Source organism: Falco cherrug, chromosome 7 (genome assembly GCF_023634085.1).
Source record: "Falco cherrug isolate bFalChe1 chromosome 7, bFalChe1.pri, whole genome shotgun sequence".
NCBI classification, from domain to species: Eukaryota; Metazoa; Chordata; class Aves; order Falconiformes; family Falconidae; genus Falco; species Falco cherrug.
In genome coordinates, this window is record NC_073703.1 from 22,708,164 (window position 1) to 22,724,351 (window position 16,188).

General features: G+C 38.8%; 1 protein-coding gene across 20 annotated transcripts in view; it reads right to left on the reverse strand.

Annotated features, from left to right (window-relative positions):
- Positions 1 to 16,188, reverse strand: part of HERC1 (HECT and RLD domain containing E3 ubiquitin protein ligase family member 1) — a 109,822-nt gene that overhangs the window by 38,639 nt on the left and 54,995 nt on the right. For 18 of the 20 annotated variants that reach the window (XM_055717265.1, XM_055717266.1, XM_055717267.1 and 15 more), the window contains 12 exons: positions 10,664 to 10,935; positions 10,141 to 10,356; positions 9,931 to 10,051; positions 8,707 to 8,944; positions 7,518 to 7,711; positions 5,553 to 5,708; positions 5,195 to 5,301; positions 4,842 to 4,952; positions 4,584 to 4,760; positions 3,375 to 3,614; positions 3,092 to 3,175; positions 1,516 to 2,036 (listed from right to left, as the gene is read on the reverse strand). In XM_055717265.1, coding sequence (XP_055573240.1) covers positions 1,516 to 2,036; positions 3,092 to 3,175; positions 3,375 to 3,614; positions 4,584 to 4,760; positions 4,842 to 4,952; positions 5,195 to 5,301; positions 5,553 to 5,708; positions 7,518 to 7,711; positions 8,707 to 8,944; positions 9,931 to 10,051; positions 10,141 to 10,356; positions 10,664 to 10,935 — 2,437 coding nt within the window. The remainder of the gene's footprint in view (positions 1 to 1,515; positions 2,037 to 3,091; positions 3,176 to 3,374; positions 3,615 to 4,583; positions 4,761 to 4,841; positions 4,953 to 5,194; positions 5,302 to 5,552; positions 5,709 to 7,517; positions 7,712 to 8,706; positions 8,945 to 9,930; positions 10,052 to 10,140; positions 10,357 to 10,663; positions 10,936 to 16,188) is intronic. The other 2 variants (XM_055717270.1, XM_055717284.1) reach the window with 2 other exon arrangements.

Sequence of the window (16,188 nt, forward strand, 5' to 3'; positions counted from 1 at the left end):
TATTCAGTGATAATTTTTTGTAATATTTAGGACGGTTAGACTTGACTCATTTTCACTCTAAGCAGGACAAAAATTCACCAGCCTATATTTCCATACATTTGTATTCTCCATACATCCAGCAGATAAAGGACTTTTAAATCTTCCTTTTATTATCCCACAATGTTTTCCCATCTTACAATGTGAACTTCTACCTAAAAATGAAAGCAAGCTTTAGCCTGATTTTAATCGAGACGGTACATTCTGAACTTACTTCAATGAATTACTAAGAGCTTGCCTATGTTCAATCACTGTGCCACTTCACTCAAATTTTACTTAAAATTATTTTAGGGGCACACTTAATTTAAGGCTATATTGTCACATGAGCGTACTTGAAAGAATTTGTATCCAGAACTAAATCTGACAAGCAATGGCACTCCAGTTTATTTAGTTAAAGTGACAACAACCTTTGCATAAAGACAAAATAGGCATAATGTTGCAACAGTTTCAACAGGTGAACTGACCTCAGTTGTTTCAGAATATATTTGTAAGTGGTGGCAGAAAAAAATAATTATTGCTCAATTTCTCCAGAAGATTACTATTCAGCTATAGCCAGAAGGAGTTTAAGAAATTTAACGAATCGTCTTTTCCACACAAAACCATAGACATTTCCTGTGAGAGCACCAGAGCGCCCAGAGAAGCCACTAGCTTCAGTTCAGAGCTCCCCTCCAAGGCACAGCTGCAAGGGAGGCGGAAACCAGTGCCCGCACCTCCTTCCAGCCTCCTCCCCAGTGCTCCCCACCACTGCACAGCAGCAGCTCTGGAGTGTTAACATCTATGACAGGGGCACTCCTTTAGTTCTCCAAGGCAGGTCAGTGAACGAACAAACGCTACACTTCAAGGCTGCATTAATTTGAAAACCATCATCCAACCCACCATTAAGAAGAGAGAATCCTCCCCTCTCCTGACCTTAACCGCTCCTCAGGTCCCACAGAGCATCTCCCCATCCCGTAAGAAGGGAAGGACAATGCAGCAAGGATACATGTTCACAACTCTGATAAACCAAATCAGGTCTCTCTTCAGAACCATGCTCACCATTTACAACAAAAGTGGGCACTAACCCCCAGTAAAAAACTGCTCTTTACAGACATAACCAAGAAGCTGTAGTAAATTAAGAGAGCAATAATGTTTCAGTTAGCCAATACATACCGATCCTAAACCAAGCAATGCTTATTTCAGATCTAGAAAAACTGGCAACCTGGTCACATCCCAACTCCAAAACCTAGAGGCTAAATCTAAGGAGTCTCATAATGCTTATCAATTCAAAACTATCAAATTATTTTTGATATACAAGTAATTTTATTTACTGGATATCATAAAAATTTAACTTTTAATATCTGTTTGTTTTAAAAAGTCAGACTTTGAAATCTGATAAAATAATTGATCAGCATGACCCTGATATTCAACGTATGTTACCTTCTGAAGACTTCCAAGCACAAAACACTACTAGATGGTGAAAAATGTAGGAAATGAGCATACCTGATAGTAATCTCTGCTTCATCCCATTGGACCTTGGCAGATGTGCTGCCTTCCTTCACTACTCCAAGCAAGGTGGCATGACGTCCCGTTTGCTTGTGTACACATCGACCTCCAACTCTAAGACCAGCATCAACTCCACCAATTACTGCTAGAACAGGCCACACTTCCACACAAAGCATCTTCAGCTGCAGTTCCGAAAGGTCAGCCAGACCATGCCTACTGTGTTTGCTTTTCTCCTCCTCTTTATTTTCTTTCTCCTCTCTCACCTCGTTCTCTTCTCGACTTTGAATTGAGCGACTTTTCTTCAGCTTTTGGCCTGCTTCTTTAAGACACGTTTTGATTTTATTCAGTCTTTCCATCATTTTTTTATTGATGCAGTGTGTCCAACGGTCTGTGCGATGAAGGATACGAATGAGTTGGATAGTGGCTTCTGCCAGCACTGCAGCTACGGGACTACAGATGGGGTCACCAGGTAGCAAATCTCTTGGTGTACCACGCATCTGCATATCACAGATTTTCACCTAAGTGTTAAAGAGAACAGTTTAAATGTTACCTTCTCAACATACCTGAAGCAGCTCATTTTATAAATGCAGGAGTCTCCTGCTGAATAGAGAAAACTACCAGTATGGTCTTTTTTTGGCTTGGGATCCCTAGGAAATCCACCTTAACACTGATCAAAACCTGCACCCCTTCAAACTCAAGGAGGCTGAAATTACAACAGTTCATGGTTTCTCAGGTATGGCTACCTGGAATTCCTAATACAGCATTCTCCCTGGTTTCTGGGGAATGCAATTTTGTGTGTAGAATATTAAATCTGTAGTAAATTAATTGTACATAATAAAATACAATACAATGTACAATAGATTGGACTACATGATATATAAATTTATGAAAAGTCTAGCTAGTGGGCGAGTGACATAGCGCTACACATGCCATAACATTCTCAGCACTTGTCAGCTACCACCTCCACCCCCCAAAAAACCCAACATCCTAACACTGACACTGAACAGAAGGAAAAGGAAAATTTATGACCTCTTGTTAAGAGTTAACCCCACTAAGGCTGCTAAGTCCCACACAGCCACTTGATCATCACACACCCCCGACGGTGAAGAGAATCAGAAGGGCAAAAGTGAGAAAACCCATGGGTTGAAAGAAAGAAAGTTTCATAAATAAGAGAAAAAGACAAAATAAAATTAAAAGAAAGTGATGCAAAATACAATCGCTCACCACCAGCTGACTGATACCCAGGCAGTCCCTGAGCAACAGAAACTCCTGGCAAACTTCCTCGCAGTTTTATTGCTGCGTGTGACATTACATCGTATGTAATACCCTTTCGGTCACTTTAAGCGAGCGGACCAGCTGCACTCCCTCCCAGCCTCTTGCATACCCCCAATCTACTGGCTCAGAGGAACAGAGTGAGAAAGCTTTGGTGCTGCATAAACGTTGTTCAGCAATAGCTAAACCACCGCATTACCAACACTGAAATCCACAACACAGTACCACAGGCTGTTGTGAAGGATGCTGACTTTATCTCAGCCAAAACCAGTACACCTATGAGGATGAACATTTAAATTACCTTCTCTCCTGGATTACTGCTATAGAACATAACACAAGGGTATAACTCTGCAGCATCCACATCTTCAAAAGCTAGTTTTGGTTCCTAGTTAAAAAAACAAGACAAGACACTCAGAACACTGACAACCAACAATATGAAACATGACAAAGTTGTACCTGTATTGTAATCCTTGCAAGTACCAAAAGTTTCACAAGTCTGAACTATCACACTCAGCTTTATCTAAAATACCCATGCCAAACTACTGTTGCAAAAAACACCAAAAAAAACAACTGCTGTTAAATACCTCTCCATTTTTACCAAAGGAAATAGTTCTTGCTTCCATATCTAATACGCATGTGATGAAATCTCCTTGAGTAAAGCTGGACAGAGTCAGAGTTTGTTCTCCATTGTGATAGAGGTTACCACTGTAGGCTCTATATAGCCACATATCTGAGGTAGTGCGATGGTTAAAATCATGTACCGGCCAGCGAGACACTCCTACACATGTGCCTTCATTGCCTCGATTCTCCTTCACAATGTAGAACTAGCAGGCAAAACAAAACAAATGGAAAAAAGTCAAGAATATGTATTTCAACACAATAAAGCACTGAAAATTTACCTTATGCATATTTATGTACACTTTTACCTGTTTTACTCAGAAGCTTTTAATGAATGAAAACTAATAAGCTAAAATCATGCCCTACCTCTAAAATGACATCTTGGTGTATAAGGTCAGTCATTAAGTCTTTAAAACTTAACCTACTAGTAATTAAGAAAACTGTACGTAAATACACAAAGATGAGGTGTTTTTCTCACTCAAAACATACACACCCAGAAGCTGGGTTACAAGAGCTAAAAACAGTATTACAGAAATAAGTAAGCTTTACTCCTAATGTTCACAGTGATTCACACAGATCCAAGTAAAAAAAGAAGTAAGAGTGCTATGTTCCAAGACTGTACTAACAAGGACTACAACTGTGTATGTATCTATAGTCCTAAAAAAAACAAAATAAAAATAAAAAAAAATCACTCCAGATGATGTATTAAAAGCTGGTCTTGTCAGTCAGGCTGATGCATCTTTTTGCAGGAAAAACAAATGTTTTATGAAGTGCCGTTACAAAGAAAAAAATTCAAAATCTACATATAGCAGCAGGTAACTTTTGCAAGACAATACACATATGTGCTGATTCTGGATCTCAGGGGCACGTACCATCACCTCTACAAGTACACAACACATATCCTGTCTCCAGTCTGTGTACTGAAATACACAAACGGCAGTGCGCAAAAGCAGCCATACACTTCACTTTGGATTGGCAATCAGAAAACTGTAGCACAATCTAGGTTGGAAAAGACCCTTAAGATCGAGTCCAACCACAAAACTAACACTGCCAAAATGTCATTTACTCAAGAATGTTGTCAGAAGGGGAAAAACATAGGTAACTGTTGGTTATAAATCATATTATATTTCTAAAACAAACTAAGAGAAGTTGAGAAATACACTTATGCAACCTACCTTCCACTGGTAACACCCAGAAGTAACTCCAGTGGATGCTAAGCCATATCCTTTCCCTCCACTTCCATGAGTTAGAATCTGCCCATTCTCCACTATGCAGCACTGAGCTTTCTCAGGGTCAAAGGACACTTCCTGTATGGGAAGATTCTCATCTTCATCTTCAGACTCTCCTTGCTTCTATCAGAAACAGGACAAAATGTCTGTGGTACATGTAACTCAGCTGCACTCAGTCAAGAGAGAAGGTACAAGCATCGTTACCTGTAGCTTCATCTCTTGTTCTTTCTCCTTTATTTGAATTGCATGTTTAGCCTGAGCTATTGGAGTCTCCCACATGCAGTCAGACAGAAGCGAGAATAATCGTTCAACAACCTGGGGTGTTAGAATATAATTCAGATAATTTGAAATCCAAGATGAAGACAACAAGTAATATCATATTGTTATACTTTGCTTTGCAGGTAGATATGTCAAAATATTTAGTGCTCTTAGATAAGCAAGTATCTTACACTGAGCCTCACTTGATTCGGACTCTGAACAAACCTATGAAACATTTAAAAGTTTAATGAGACTTTTTGAAGAAACAGGTGTAAAAGCTTATAACAAAATATAAAGACCTGAGCCATTTGATCGTCTTCAACACCAGATTCACAAGCAGGCAGTACAGCTTCTAGTACATGAAGTGCAAGAAGTCTTGTCCTCAAATTGCCAACCAAGGGAACTCCTAAAGATGGAACAATACACTAATAATCTGAAAATGACTTCTGCATCAGGCATACACCTACGATGCCAGCTGCATGCCACCAGTGCCCAATTCTCCAAAGCGTAACTTGTGTATGTCTACTGAAATTAGTTTCAGATGTTCACTATGTCACACATGGTCACTATGTCACACATGTTCTAACAGGACCTATTTTTAGGAACCATGCTACGGAAATGCAGGTAACAACTGAGCACATTTCGAAAAGACCATACCTGAGCAACACTTCTGAGAAGCAATGTTAAGAAGTACTTCTGTCCACTTTGGAGATGCCATTTTTGACTGAATTGCTTTTGAAGACACAACTCTACGTAGGAAAACAAGAAAGTCTCCCAAGTGCAATTCCGCTGCATGTTGCTTCCGGAGGGCAGCTAGAAAGTTTAGTTAAAAGTTTTCATTTACAACCTTATTAGCAGTCCTTGTTACTGGCAACAAACTCTTCTCTAAGTAAAAATACAACGATCAGTTATGACATGATGGCTGACTGTAGACCTTGGCTGGCTGACAGGCGCCCACCAAGCTGCTCTCCCACTTCTGCTCCCCAGCAAGACACAGCGAGAAAATTATTAAAAGCTTGTGGGTCAAGATACAGGCAGGGAGGTCACTCATCTTTTATCATCACGGGCAAAACAGACTCAACTTGGGGAAGATTAATTCAATTTATCGCCAGTGAAAAACAGAGGACAAAATCAGAACACCTTTCCCCCAACCACCCCTTCTTCCTAGGCTCGACTTTACTCCTTAACTCTTCCACCTCCCTACCCCCACGCAGAACAGGGGGACTGGGAATGAAAGGGGGTTGTGGCCATTCTGTAAAACTGTCTCCACTAGTCCTGCTCCCTAACGGGTCCTTCCCATGGGCTGCACTTCTCCAAGAATGCTCCACCGTGGATCCTTTTCCAGCCCTTCAGGAACAGACTGCCCCAGCGTGGGTTGCCACAGCTCCTGCACGGACTCTGCAGGCTGCAGCTTCCTTCCAGGCACAGCCCCTGCTCAGGCAGAGGCCCTAGTGCGGCTGGGGGCACAGCCTGCTGCCCCAAGGCCTTCCCCACCAGCTGCCACTGGGGAATCTGCTCCTCCTCATCCTCCCCCTCCTTCTGCACTGCCCTGGCTGCCTGCAAAGCTGTTCCTCGGGCATTTCTCCCACTCCCTCTCACACAGCTGCATTTTTTTACCCTTTCTTAAGACGTTCCCACAGAGGCAGCCCCCCCAGCTCTGTTTTGGAGCTGGCTGGAATAGGTTCTGGCTGACAGAGGGGTAAGCTTCTCCTTTCTCTGCACAGAAGCCACCCCTGCAGCACTTTCCCACTACCAAAACCTTGCTATACACAGTTGACACACAGGATTATTTATAAAAGTCCCTGTTAGAGAAAATGTAATCACTGGTTTCTAAGTATGTTTTTGTTTTATGGGGAATTTTGATGCAAAATACTGTACTTCCTCACACCTTAACTCGTATTCCAAGGCAGCTTTAACAAGAAAATGTTTGTGGCAAGACCTTATATCCTAATTTCTAATTAATTACCTTATGATTTCATCAGTCGTTGCATTATTTATAAGTGAACATCATTATAAGCACAACCAAAACCAAATGTACACCTAAAACCAAGCTACAATTAAAAATTCCTTCAAACACACAAGTTCCACAAAAATTCAAAATGCTCATTAAGGGACTGCAAATTATGTGAAGATATTAACACTTTAGAATACATTTTGTGGCAGATTTTTTAATATGACAGGGTAGGGTCAACCTTTTGCCATCCACTCAAAATGCAGAACTCTATAATACAAAGCAAGTACAATTTCCTGAATTAAGCTGTATTTATTTGCAGTTTAAAATTTAGATAATTAAATTCTTATGACAACGTTTATGAAAGACAGTACTTGCACTAACTCATTTTTTGAGGAAAAGTGTTCTTCTCCTCATTCTAAACCAAATGGAGTAATTCTTATTCTCAACCTGCTCCTACTTTTAAACTGCTTCATGGATCAAGTCTGCATGAATCTGAACCAAGCACAGCATTACTTGATGACTTTATTTAATCTGATTTACAGAGTTAAGAATTACCCAACAATAATCAAAATAGAGCACAGTGGGTGAGGGCCTCAGCATTCAGTGGTTTCTTCTATTATGTTTTCTGGTATTTCAAAATTGTAAGAGAAATGATGCAAGATAATTACCTCTGAAGTCTCTCTTCTCATTATCCACATTTGAATCTGCCTTTTTTGATTCTACTTCATCTTCCTCACCTTCCCCTTCTCCAAAGGAAGCCATAAGCATCACACCAGCCTGTGATAACAAATTCTTCAGCTGACTGCATAACAAATCCAGCAAAGACTGGACCACCTTTGGGCTCAGTTTGTCAGCATAGGTTCTATAAACACAGAGAAGTAAAAATAAAGAGTATTTGAGAGGTGATCCAAGGAACAATAACAAAAAGACACAACAGTAAACTCAGAGCAAGTGACAACTGGGCTTAATGCAGCACTAATTCTAATTCATTCTACTGCAGCAGGTTACTTTTCCTCCTCCTCCACCATACGCTTGGCAGATTATTCTTATCTGAACCCTCCTTTTCAGACATTTTAAAACTGTCCAATCTTTGGAATCAAAAGATACATTTCCAGTACTTTCTAGGGGAAAAAAAGAACAACTCAGTCAATGAAACATAATCCCATGGAAACTTCCAAAGATGGGGTGTTGTGTTTGGTGGGGTTTTTTGGGTGTGGGGTTATTGGTTGTTTTTTGTTACATAACAGATTTGACAGGTAAATGCAACATGGTGTATGAACTCTGAAATGAAGATGCATGTACTAAATATCAAATAATACTCTTCCTCCAAATACAAAATACTTTCTCCATTTTTTTTTCTTTACTGAGTTAAACTAAACACTTAAGTACCCATGCAATTTTCCCTGGTCTAACAGAGGCCAGTATTCCTCAGAAAATTACTTTATATTCTGAAAAGAGGCACAATGTACTACTCTGAACAACAACTACCACATTATCAGTACTGCTTTTACACAAATTACTTTTACACAGCAACAGAAGGCCTCATCATATCAACTTTATAGAGCTAGATACAAAGCCAAAATAGCAAAATGAGGAATACTGGAGTACAGTGTTTACAGACCAGAAAGTTCTAACTATTCTGGTCCAAACTCCTCAACAATATTTACCAGTTTTATGTGCATTTTTCTTATGAATAATGTGACTAGTCCTTTTCCCCCTCCCCCCCTTCACTCTTATACTTCTGAATAATATCTATTGTCCTAAAGCAAGCTCACACAAAATAAAAGTTATTTTTAAAGGGTGCTGAAAAGCTTAACAATTAAGTTTTCTGAAAGCAAGGGAGCATTCGATACTTACCCTGTGGTGATAGCGAGGATCTGAAGTAGTCTTGTACTGGCTACTTTCAAAGCTGTGCTGAGCTGAGAAATGCCGGTTTTGGGCAGCAGCTGCAGTGGCTGTCCTAGCATGGTGTCTGTGCCACACAGTTGAGAGAGCACATTCAGCAGACCAGTGGAAATGGCCAAGGAGACATCAACAGGTTGGTAATGTACGCTGAGAGCAAAGACTGTCACCAACAGAAGACGCTGTTGTGCTTCTACGGTTAAAATAAAGTTGTTTCAATTAATAAGCTGTTTAGAGTAAGAATACCAAGACAGAAGAACAGCAGATTATTTTTTAAATAAAACTTAATTAAATTATTACGTCAAGTTAGCCTCCTTTGTCAGACACTTCGAGGTAGTCTTTCTGATGTACTGTAGCCCCCTCTCTCTCAACGCAATTTCTAGGTCAAGGTTGTCTAAACAAGAATATAATGTGTCTAGTTTGTGATGTAGATGTCCTAAGGGTAAACCTCAAACCAGAATTTTCCCTCTACGGTAAGGATAACTGGGTGAAATACTTAACTGTCTACTTGTACTTTAAGTTGATTCTCAGCTTTTCTTTCAGTTCCATTTTAATTGTAAGTGAAAACACAAAACGATTCAGGTAAGAATGCTCATTAGGCTCTACCAACAAAGTGAATTATAGAAACCTTTTCTGCACTGAAGCTCTCAGTCAGTGCACATACAAAGTGCACAAAGAGTGCAGAGTTCCCACTATCCCTTAAGGATAGAGGGACACAGCAATACCTGGGTATGCACACAGCAACAGCCGGGTACAGAAGGACAGGAGAAAGGGCTTTCAAAACAAGCCAAATGCCCTCATCCTTGGATTTGGGTTTTAAAAAAAGTTCACTTGAACAAACGAAACAAGACTGGAGACTCTTCCTCTCTTCAGAAAACTGCTTACCCGTGAAAAACCTCAAAATCACTTTGAAGTGCCAAAGATTTTGGTGACTGTGGAAGGTTATGGTATGTAGAATAGAAAGGCTGACAATACTTAAAAGCATTAAAGTAGAAAGGCCTAGCATCTGAAGGAAATTAAAACAGAAAAAAGTTTAAAAGCTTCTCTCTCTTTGGAAAAGAAGTCAGACAGATATACTTCAGTGAATTCTGGTCACTAGTATCAGGCTGCTTTGTTAAACACATAAGCCCTTGTACTGTGTATCAGAGGACATATTTTGCAAACATGTTTTTCACTTACCTATGTGATGCTTATTAGCTTGCAGAGCTCTTTCTAACGTAGCAGACAATTGCTGATAAATTTTGTGCACAGCCACCTGGATTTCAATTTGAATACTTCTCTTAGCTGCTCTGATACCATCCTGGGTCAAACAAACAAATCAGTATTTTAAGGACTGATACATTTTTGTTACCTAGTTATTGAAACAACAGAACCTATTAAAGTACATACCTGGTAGTGATGCAATCTTACACTCTCTCCTTTGGCACCTGCATGTCCTACAGTGCCCAAACCAAAGCAGCCAGCCAGAAACTGTAGTCTAACAGAAGTAAGCAATGAAGAAGACTGAAATCCTGGTACTTGACGGCTTCCCATTAATGGCACACTGCCTTTTTCCTCCATCCCTGATAGAAGCACTAAAATCTGATGAAGCGCTTCCAGACGAAGCTAAAAATAAAGGCAGGCAAAAGACAGTATTAAGTAGCAAGTATCCTTAGAAATTAGAATTAGATCATCTTTAACCTGTGAGAACTAATGAGATGGTTTATCATCAACGCTTTTTTTTTTTAGAAGGGAATTCTTTAAGTTTTCGTTTACAGTTTATTTACATAAAGTTACCAGTTCCAGTTAAGATACTTCAACAGAAGATAGGAAAAATGTCCTTAAAAGACAGAATTTGGACATTTTAAAAAAAAATTAAAAATTCATAAAATGAGCATAATGTATGAAGAATAAGAAAAGGCATTAAACTTACCTCAGCCCTCAGCTGCTGTTGCTCCATTGCAATTACTGATGCTTGTGGACTGGTGGACATACTTTCCTCTGGTTCCTTAAATCCTGGTGAATTTCCCACATCTCCACTTACAAAGCTGACAACATTTTCAATCAAAGTATGAACTCCAAGGGATCTTGAGAGATCAAAATCGGACTCAACAAATGAGTAGGAGGAAGTGTATAACCAATCCCTGCTGTGTTTCAGTCGAACCCATGAGTCACTTAAAGGTTCCACTTGGCTGTGTATTGCTCCTAAAGATACACATAATGAAGTCACATAAATTCCAGTTCACCAGGTAACACATTTTCACAGTAGGTGAAGACTGAACTGCTGCTATTCATACAGGCGGAAAATGGATATTCATGTTAATTATACCATGCATTAAGCAACTCAGAGCAAAAAACTTGATTTAAATTTACAGCAATTTCCCTAACGGGAAGGCTGTATTTCTTTTAATTATATTAAGCAATATTGCAACACGCTGCCAAGTAAGAAAACAAAAAGATAGAAGCCACTCAAACTGCTCAGCTTAAAGCTAGACCACTGAATAAAAATGCTTTGCAGCTAAATGACAAAACCGTAAAGAAAAGGTCTGCTACAACAGAAATTGTGCACTTTGGGTATTTATTTTGAGGTCTAACCATAAAATGAGAGTGTTTTTTTGTTTTATTCAAGCCATTGTATATTGCATAGTTTAGAAAAAAACACAATGTTATTTTAGATTAAATTTTTACAGAATTCATGGTTGCAGAAGGGAACAGACAATTTTTTATTTTAGACTAACAGAGAACATTTACTTTGTTATGATTCAAGATAAACAGATATATGTATATTAAATACTAATCTACAGCATGTGTTAGATATATATCTTTGTCACCTAGCAATTGCACAAGTCTGTTTTCAAGTGTTTCCTATTACATCAGCATGGCATTACACTACCTGAAACTTTACCATCACTGATAATTGAACTTCTTGAAATGAGCATCAGCCATCAATCTGCAGCATTGGAACTTAATTACCAGCATATATTTGATCTCACTTCCAAGAGTTTTACTAGAACTCTATCCCTGGCACAAATGACTGCAATGTCACTAAAGTCATCCCTTCATCAGCAGTTGACTGAGATGCATCAGTTAAATACCCATATCAAAACAGAAGTTACTATTTTATTATTTTGGTAAATGCTGTTAGCCAACTCAGAGCTATGCAAGGTACTACAACAGGGCAGACCCTGCTCAAAAAACCTTTGCATCTGTATAGATAGGTAACGTCTGGAGACCTGTGTGGAAACCTAATGTATGTTTAAATTAATTTCTAAATTTTAGTTTGCATTATCTTAAATGATCTACGTAGAATTTTAAAATATTAATCTCTCTTGCGCACAGTGAGCTACAGTTAAAATTCGGAGAATCACAATCCATTCACAGTACTCTTACAAATCTGCAGGGTAACACCCTCAAACATTATTAAACAGACATTTTCAGGAAAAAGTCACACAAATTCATCTGTTGAAAGCTTTCTTATATCAGCGAGGCTGAGTTCCAGCTGGATACTCATTCCAGGACCTACTTTAAACACTGCCTACCTGCAGCAGCTCTGTAAGCAGCTGCCCACAGGAACGAGGACAGACAGCACATCGGGTGCTGGCCTTGGGACAGATCCCCTGGCAGCCATGCTACACCATTCCTTTCCTGAGCTTTAGGTGAAATACTATTATTCTGTCAGCCAACATGCACCTCCAGGTCACCGTTTGCATCTTCACAGAACAAACATTCAAAATACTGTGAAATTTTGCTTTTCCTTTGTAAATTAGGTAGTTTATCTCCACTTAATTGCCAAAAAAATTAATTGTCTGAGCTATGAATTACGAAAACCTGTTCACATCGCACTTCCTTTGCTGTAAATAGTGTTCATGTGCCTGGTACTCCTTACACTTGCTACTAAACAGACTGCAGTGGCTTCAGTAAGAACCATCACAGTACTGAGGTTGTATTAGGTATTTGATAAAAATACACTACACAGACACACTATTTTGGACAATGCAAAGATTAAGTTTAAACAGTACTTTTCAAAGTGCGATCAAATTTCCAAATTTCTGCTGGGTTATGTAACACAGCAATGTTACCTGGTTTACAGAGAACAACCTATTTGGTCATGCTTACTATGAAAGGATTTAAAAGAAATTCTGTTAGTCAATTCTACACTTTGTACTTGGTGACAAGATTTAAAACAAAAGTCAAAACAGATACCACCTTACCCAAAATTTAATATTAATTCTTATACTACTTGTTTTAAAGCTCTCTATTAAAAACTAAGTTATATGCTGAAGTGGCAGGTAGAGAAACTTAAGGCAAATAGGACAGAGCAGAGTAACAGGGCGCTAACATACTCCATTTCATGTAGGAAGGAGTTTCCTAGCATACGCATGGTGAACAGAGGGCAAGGGAGAGGATAAATGAAGCCTCAGATTACCTACATGAAGCAGAGCTAAACCATTACCGAGTCTGCAAAACCCTGCCTACACAGCAACAACTATTTCAAAAGCCTCCTTAAGCCCTACAGTCTTGCAGCAGCGGGAGAGCTTAAGGCACCCCGAAGCAACATTAGCTTCCTATCCCCTACCTGTCCTACGCTACGCTGCTGTGAAGCACAGCACAGAATCAAAGAAACAAAAAGCAATTCCAATGTCTTAAATCATAAACTAAAGGAGACTTTTCATGGATTAATAGAACATCTGAAGAAAATTTCCTTGTGATAGTCAACAAATCTTACAAGAAAAAAAACCCCACCACCTATTAATAAAACCCTAAACTATTTCATATTTGACAAAAGATGTGGTCTTCACTAATAATTTTACAGATTAAATGTAAACCAGAGGTTGTAACTAAAAGTACAGAGTTTAAAAGTAAAGATGTCAGATGTCACAAGTAATGTACTTCAGAATTAAAAACGTTTAAGAATTAGGTCACACATCTGAAACAACGTAATTATTTTTTCCTTGAAGATGTTAAATATCAATAGAAGAATCAAAAGTACAATCGTATGTTAGAGCTTAGCTTGATTCTGTGTAATACCAATTACACAGAATTGATTGCAGCTTAGCACTTCCATAAGTCTCTACAATCATATGAACAGTTGCACATAAGAATAAACTTTAAGCTTACAGTACAAAAAAAAAGTTTACTTGTCCTTATAAGCCAGCTTGTAATAATGAGTTTTCTAAATGAATGTGGCACAGCTGCAATACACACTTCATAAAACAAAATATGTAGGGAAGCTATAGAGACAAAAAAATAAACATGCCATCAGTTACTTGCTTGAAGCTCTTCTTTTTTCTGGGGCTCAACTGGCCAAAAAGGAGTAAATACACTATACCACACAAGAATCAGAAGACAAAAGCAGACATTTGAAACAGAAAGTAACACATTCATAACATCACTTCCTCATATTATTCTGACTTAGACTTAAATATCAGCCTCACCTCAATCAATACAACAATATATCAAGCAGCAAAGTCTGGGGAAAAATATTTACTCTTCTTTTGCATTAGTACAGCCTAGGTAACAGACCTTCTAAATGCTCCACCTTCTTTTCAGGGAAGAAAAATATATGTCCCCTTTAACAGTTACATGCATATATCACGACATGTTTACATCCCTTACTCAAGCATGGTCTGTTTCAAAATGCAGAACTCATTATTACAGATACACAAAATTATTTCAGTTTAACTTGGATTTCATTTAAGTTGTTGCTTTTTTCAGAGTTGTGCAATTGTGTTAGTAAAGTACTACAGTACACACAAGTCCACTGAAATTCTTTGTTAATTCTGAATAAAGATTTATGTGAAGTAAGAAAACCCAAGACTGGAAGACTCTCATTTATCCGTCTAACTATGTTTATGATCGCACTGCTAAATATGCATTCTTTACTGTTAGGTATCTAATGCAGCGTACAGTATCCCACAGGTACTGTACAGGATAGGTGTAACATTCCGAAGTATCCTCTCTGTATCTGCAAAATTGAAAAAGGTTAATCTAAGCAACAAAAAAAACCCCAAGGGTTTAGATATGAGGGGAAAAAAAATAATGTGTTCATCACCCCTTAAGGGAAAAGTATTAAAAAATACTTTTTTTCTGCAGGAATGGAAGGAGAAGTTTATTAATTGAGAAATAACTAAATAACAGCAAAATAACAGCGAAGAACAAGATACTCAAAGGATCCTCAGGCAGTCGTATTTCTGAACAGATACAAACATGAAGGAAGAAGGCAATTAAAGACTGTAATGACTGCCTAAGATGCTGAGTAAAAAGAGAATGCTTTCCTTCCATACTCATCAGCAAGACCATAGGAAAAACTTACTGTATTAGTAGTCTTTCTACTGCTAGTTTTCTATATTGCCATTTATGAACAGGAACAGCTTTTGTACCTTAAAACATCAAGCTAAAACCAATAGCAAGATTCAGTTATTGAGGAAGTATGATCTGAATTTTGACTAACGAGTTGCTGCATTCAATAAACAGTTCTAAAACAGGGGTCCTCAAACTTTTTAACCAGGGGGCCGGTGTGTGGATGAAGTGGCAGGCAGTCATCTGCAGCTCCTTGGTTCCCCCCCGCCCAACCCCTGGTGGGGGGGTCTGTAAATACCAGGGGCCGGATTGAGGACCCTGGGGGGCCATATCCAGCCTGCGGGCCGTGGACCCCTGTTCTAAAACAAGCCAATCCACTCCCCTGAGAATTACTCTTGCCTGTTACAAAAGAACCACTCACCAGTACCCCACACGCACATTATTTTCACAGCTTTGCAAGGATCAAATACTCTGCATATAATACAGCTGAGGATAAATCAACCCTACAAAAACTCAGCTGGAAACACCATGTGTGGCCACAGTTCTGTTACAATCCAGTAAACTGGTTAAGAGATGGGAGGAACCTCACACCCATGTATTAAGGGATTTTTTTGGGGTGAAAATTCCCTTAAGTTTCCAAAATAGCACAGCCTACAGGAAAAAAACAATGATTATAGAAGTAAAAAACCTTGCTTTCCATTTAACTCTGCTTGTCAACTTCCTTCACACAGTTTATGAAGAACATGCTTAAGAGAACAAATACTTTCAAGGGACTGCTGCAAACTGCAGTAAGGTATTATTCTAAAAAACACACGTAGAAGGAAACATGATTGATTTTATTGAATAATAAACTTCAAGTGAAAGAAATGAGATGTGGTTCCTATGGCTCTTCTGTAAGACTCCACTCGTTCTTTCCCAGCTAACGCTGCCAACTCTATAGTTCAAGACCACAAGAAGTCGAAAAGTTCAGCTCTGAGTCCCTTAAAGCAACAGTGGTTACTGTTGTTTTGTAGAAATAGGGACAAGATAAAAACAGGAGGCTTCACTTTATGTTAACTGCAATCAGAGAAGTGTTTCCCACGTATACTTCTGTTGTAATGCAAAACTATCCTCTGCACTCAAAATAGAGATCTTCTCTAGCATCTATATGGCACACAG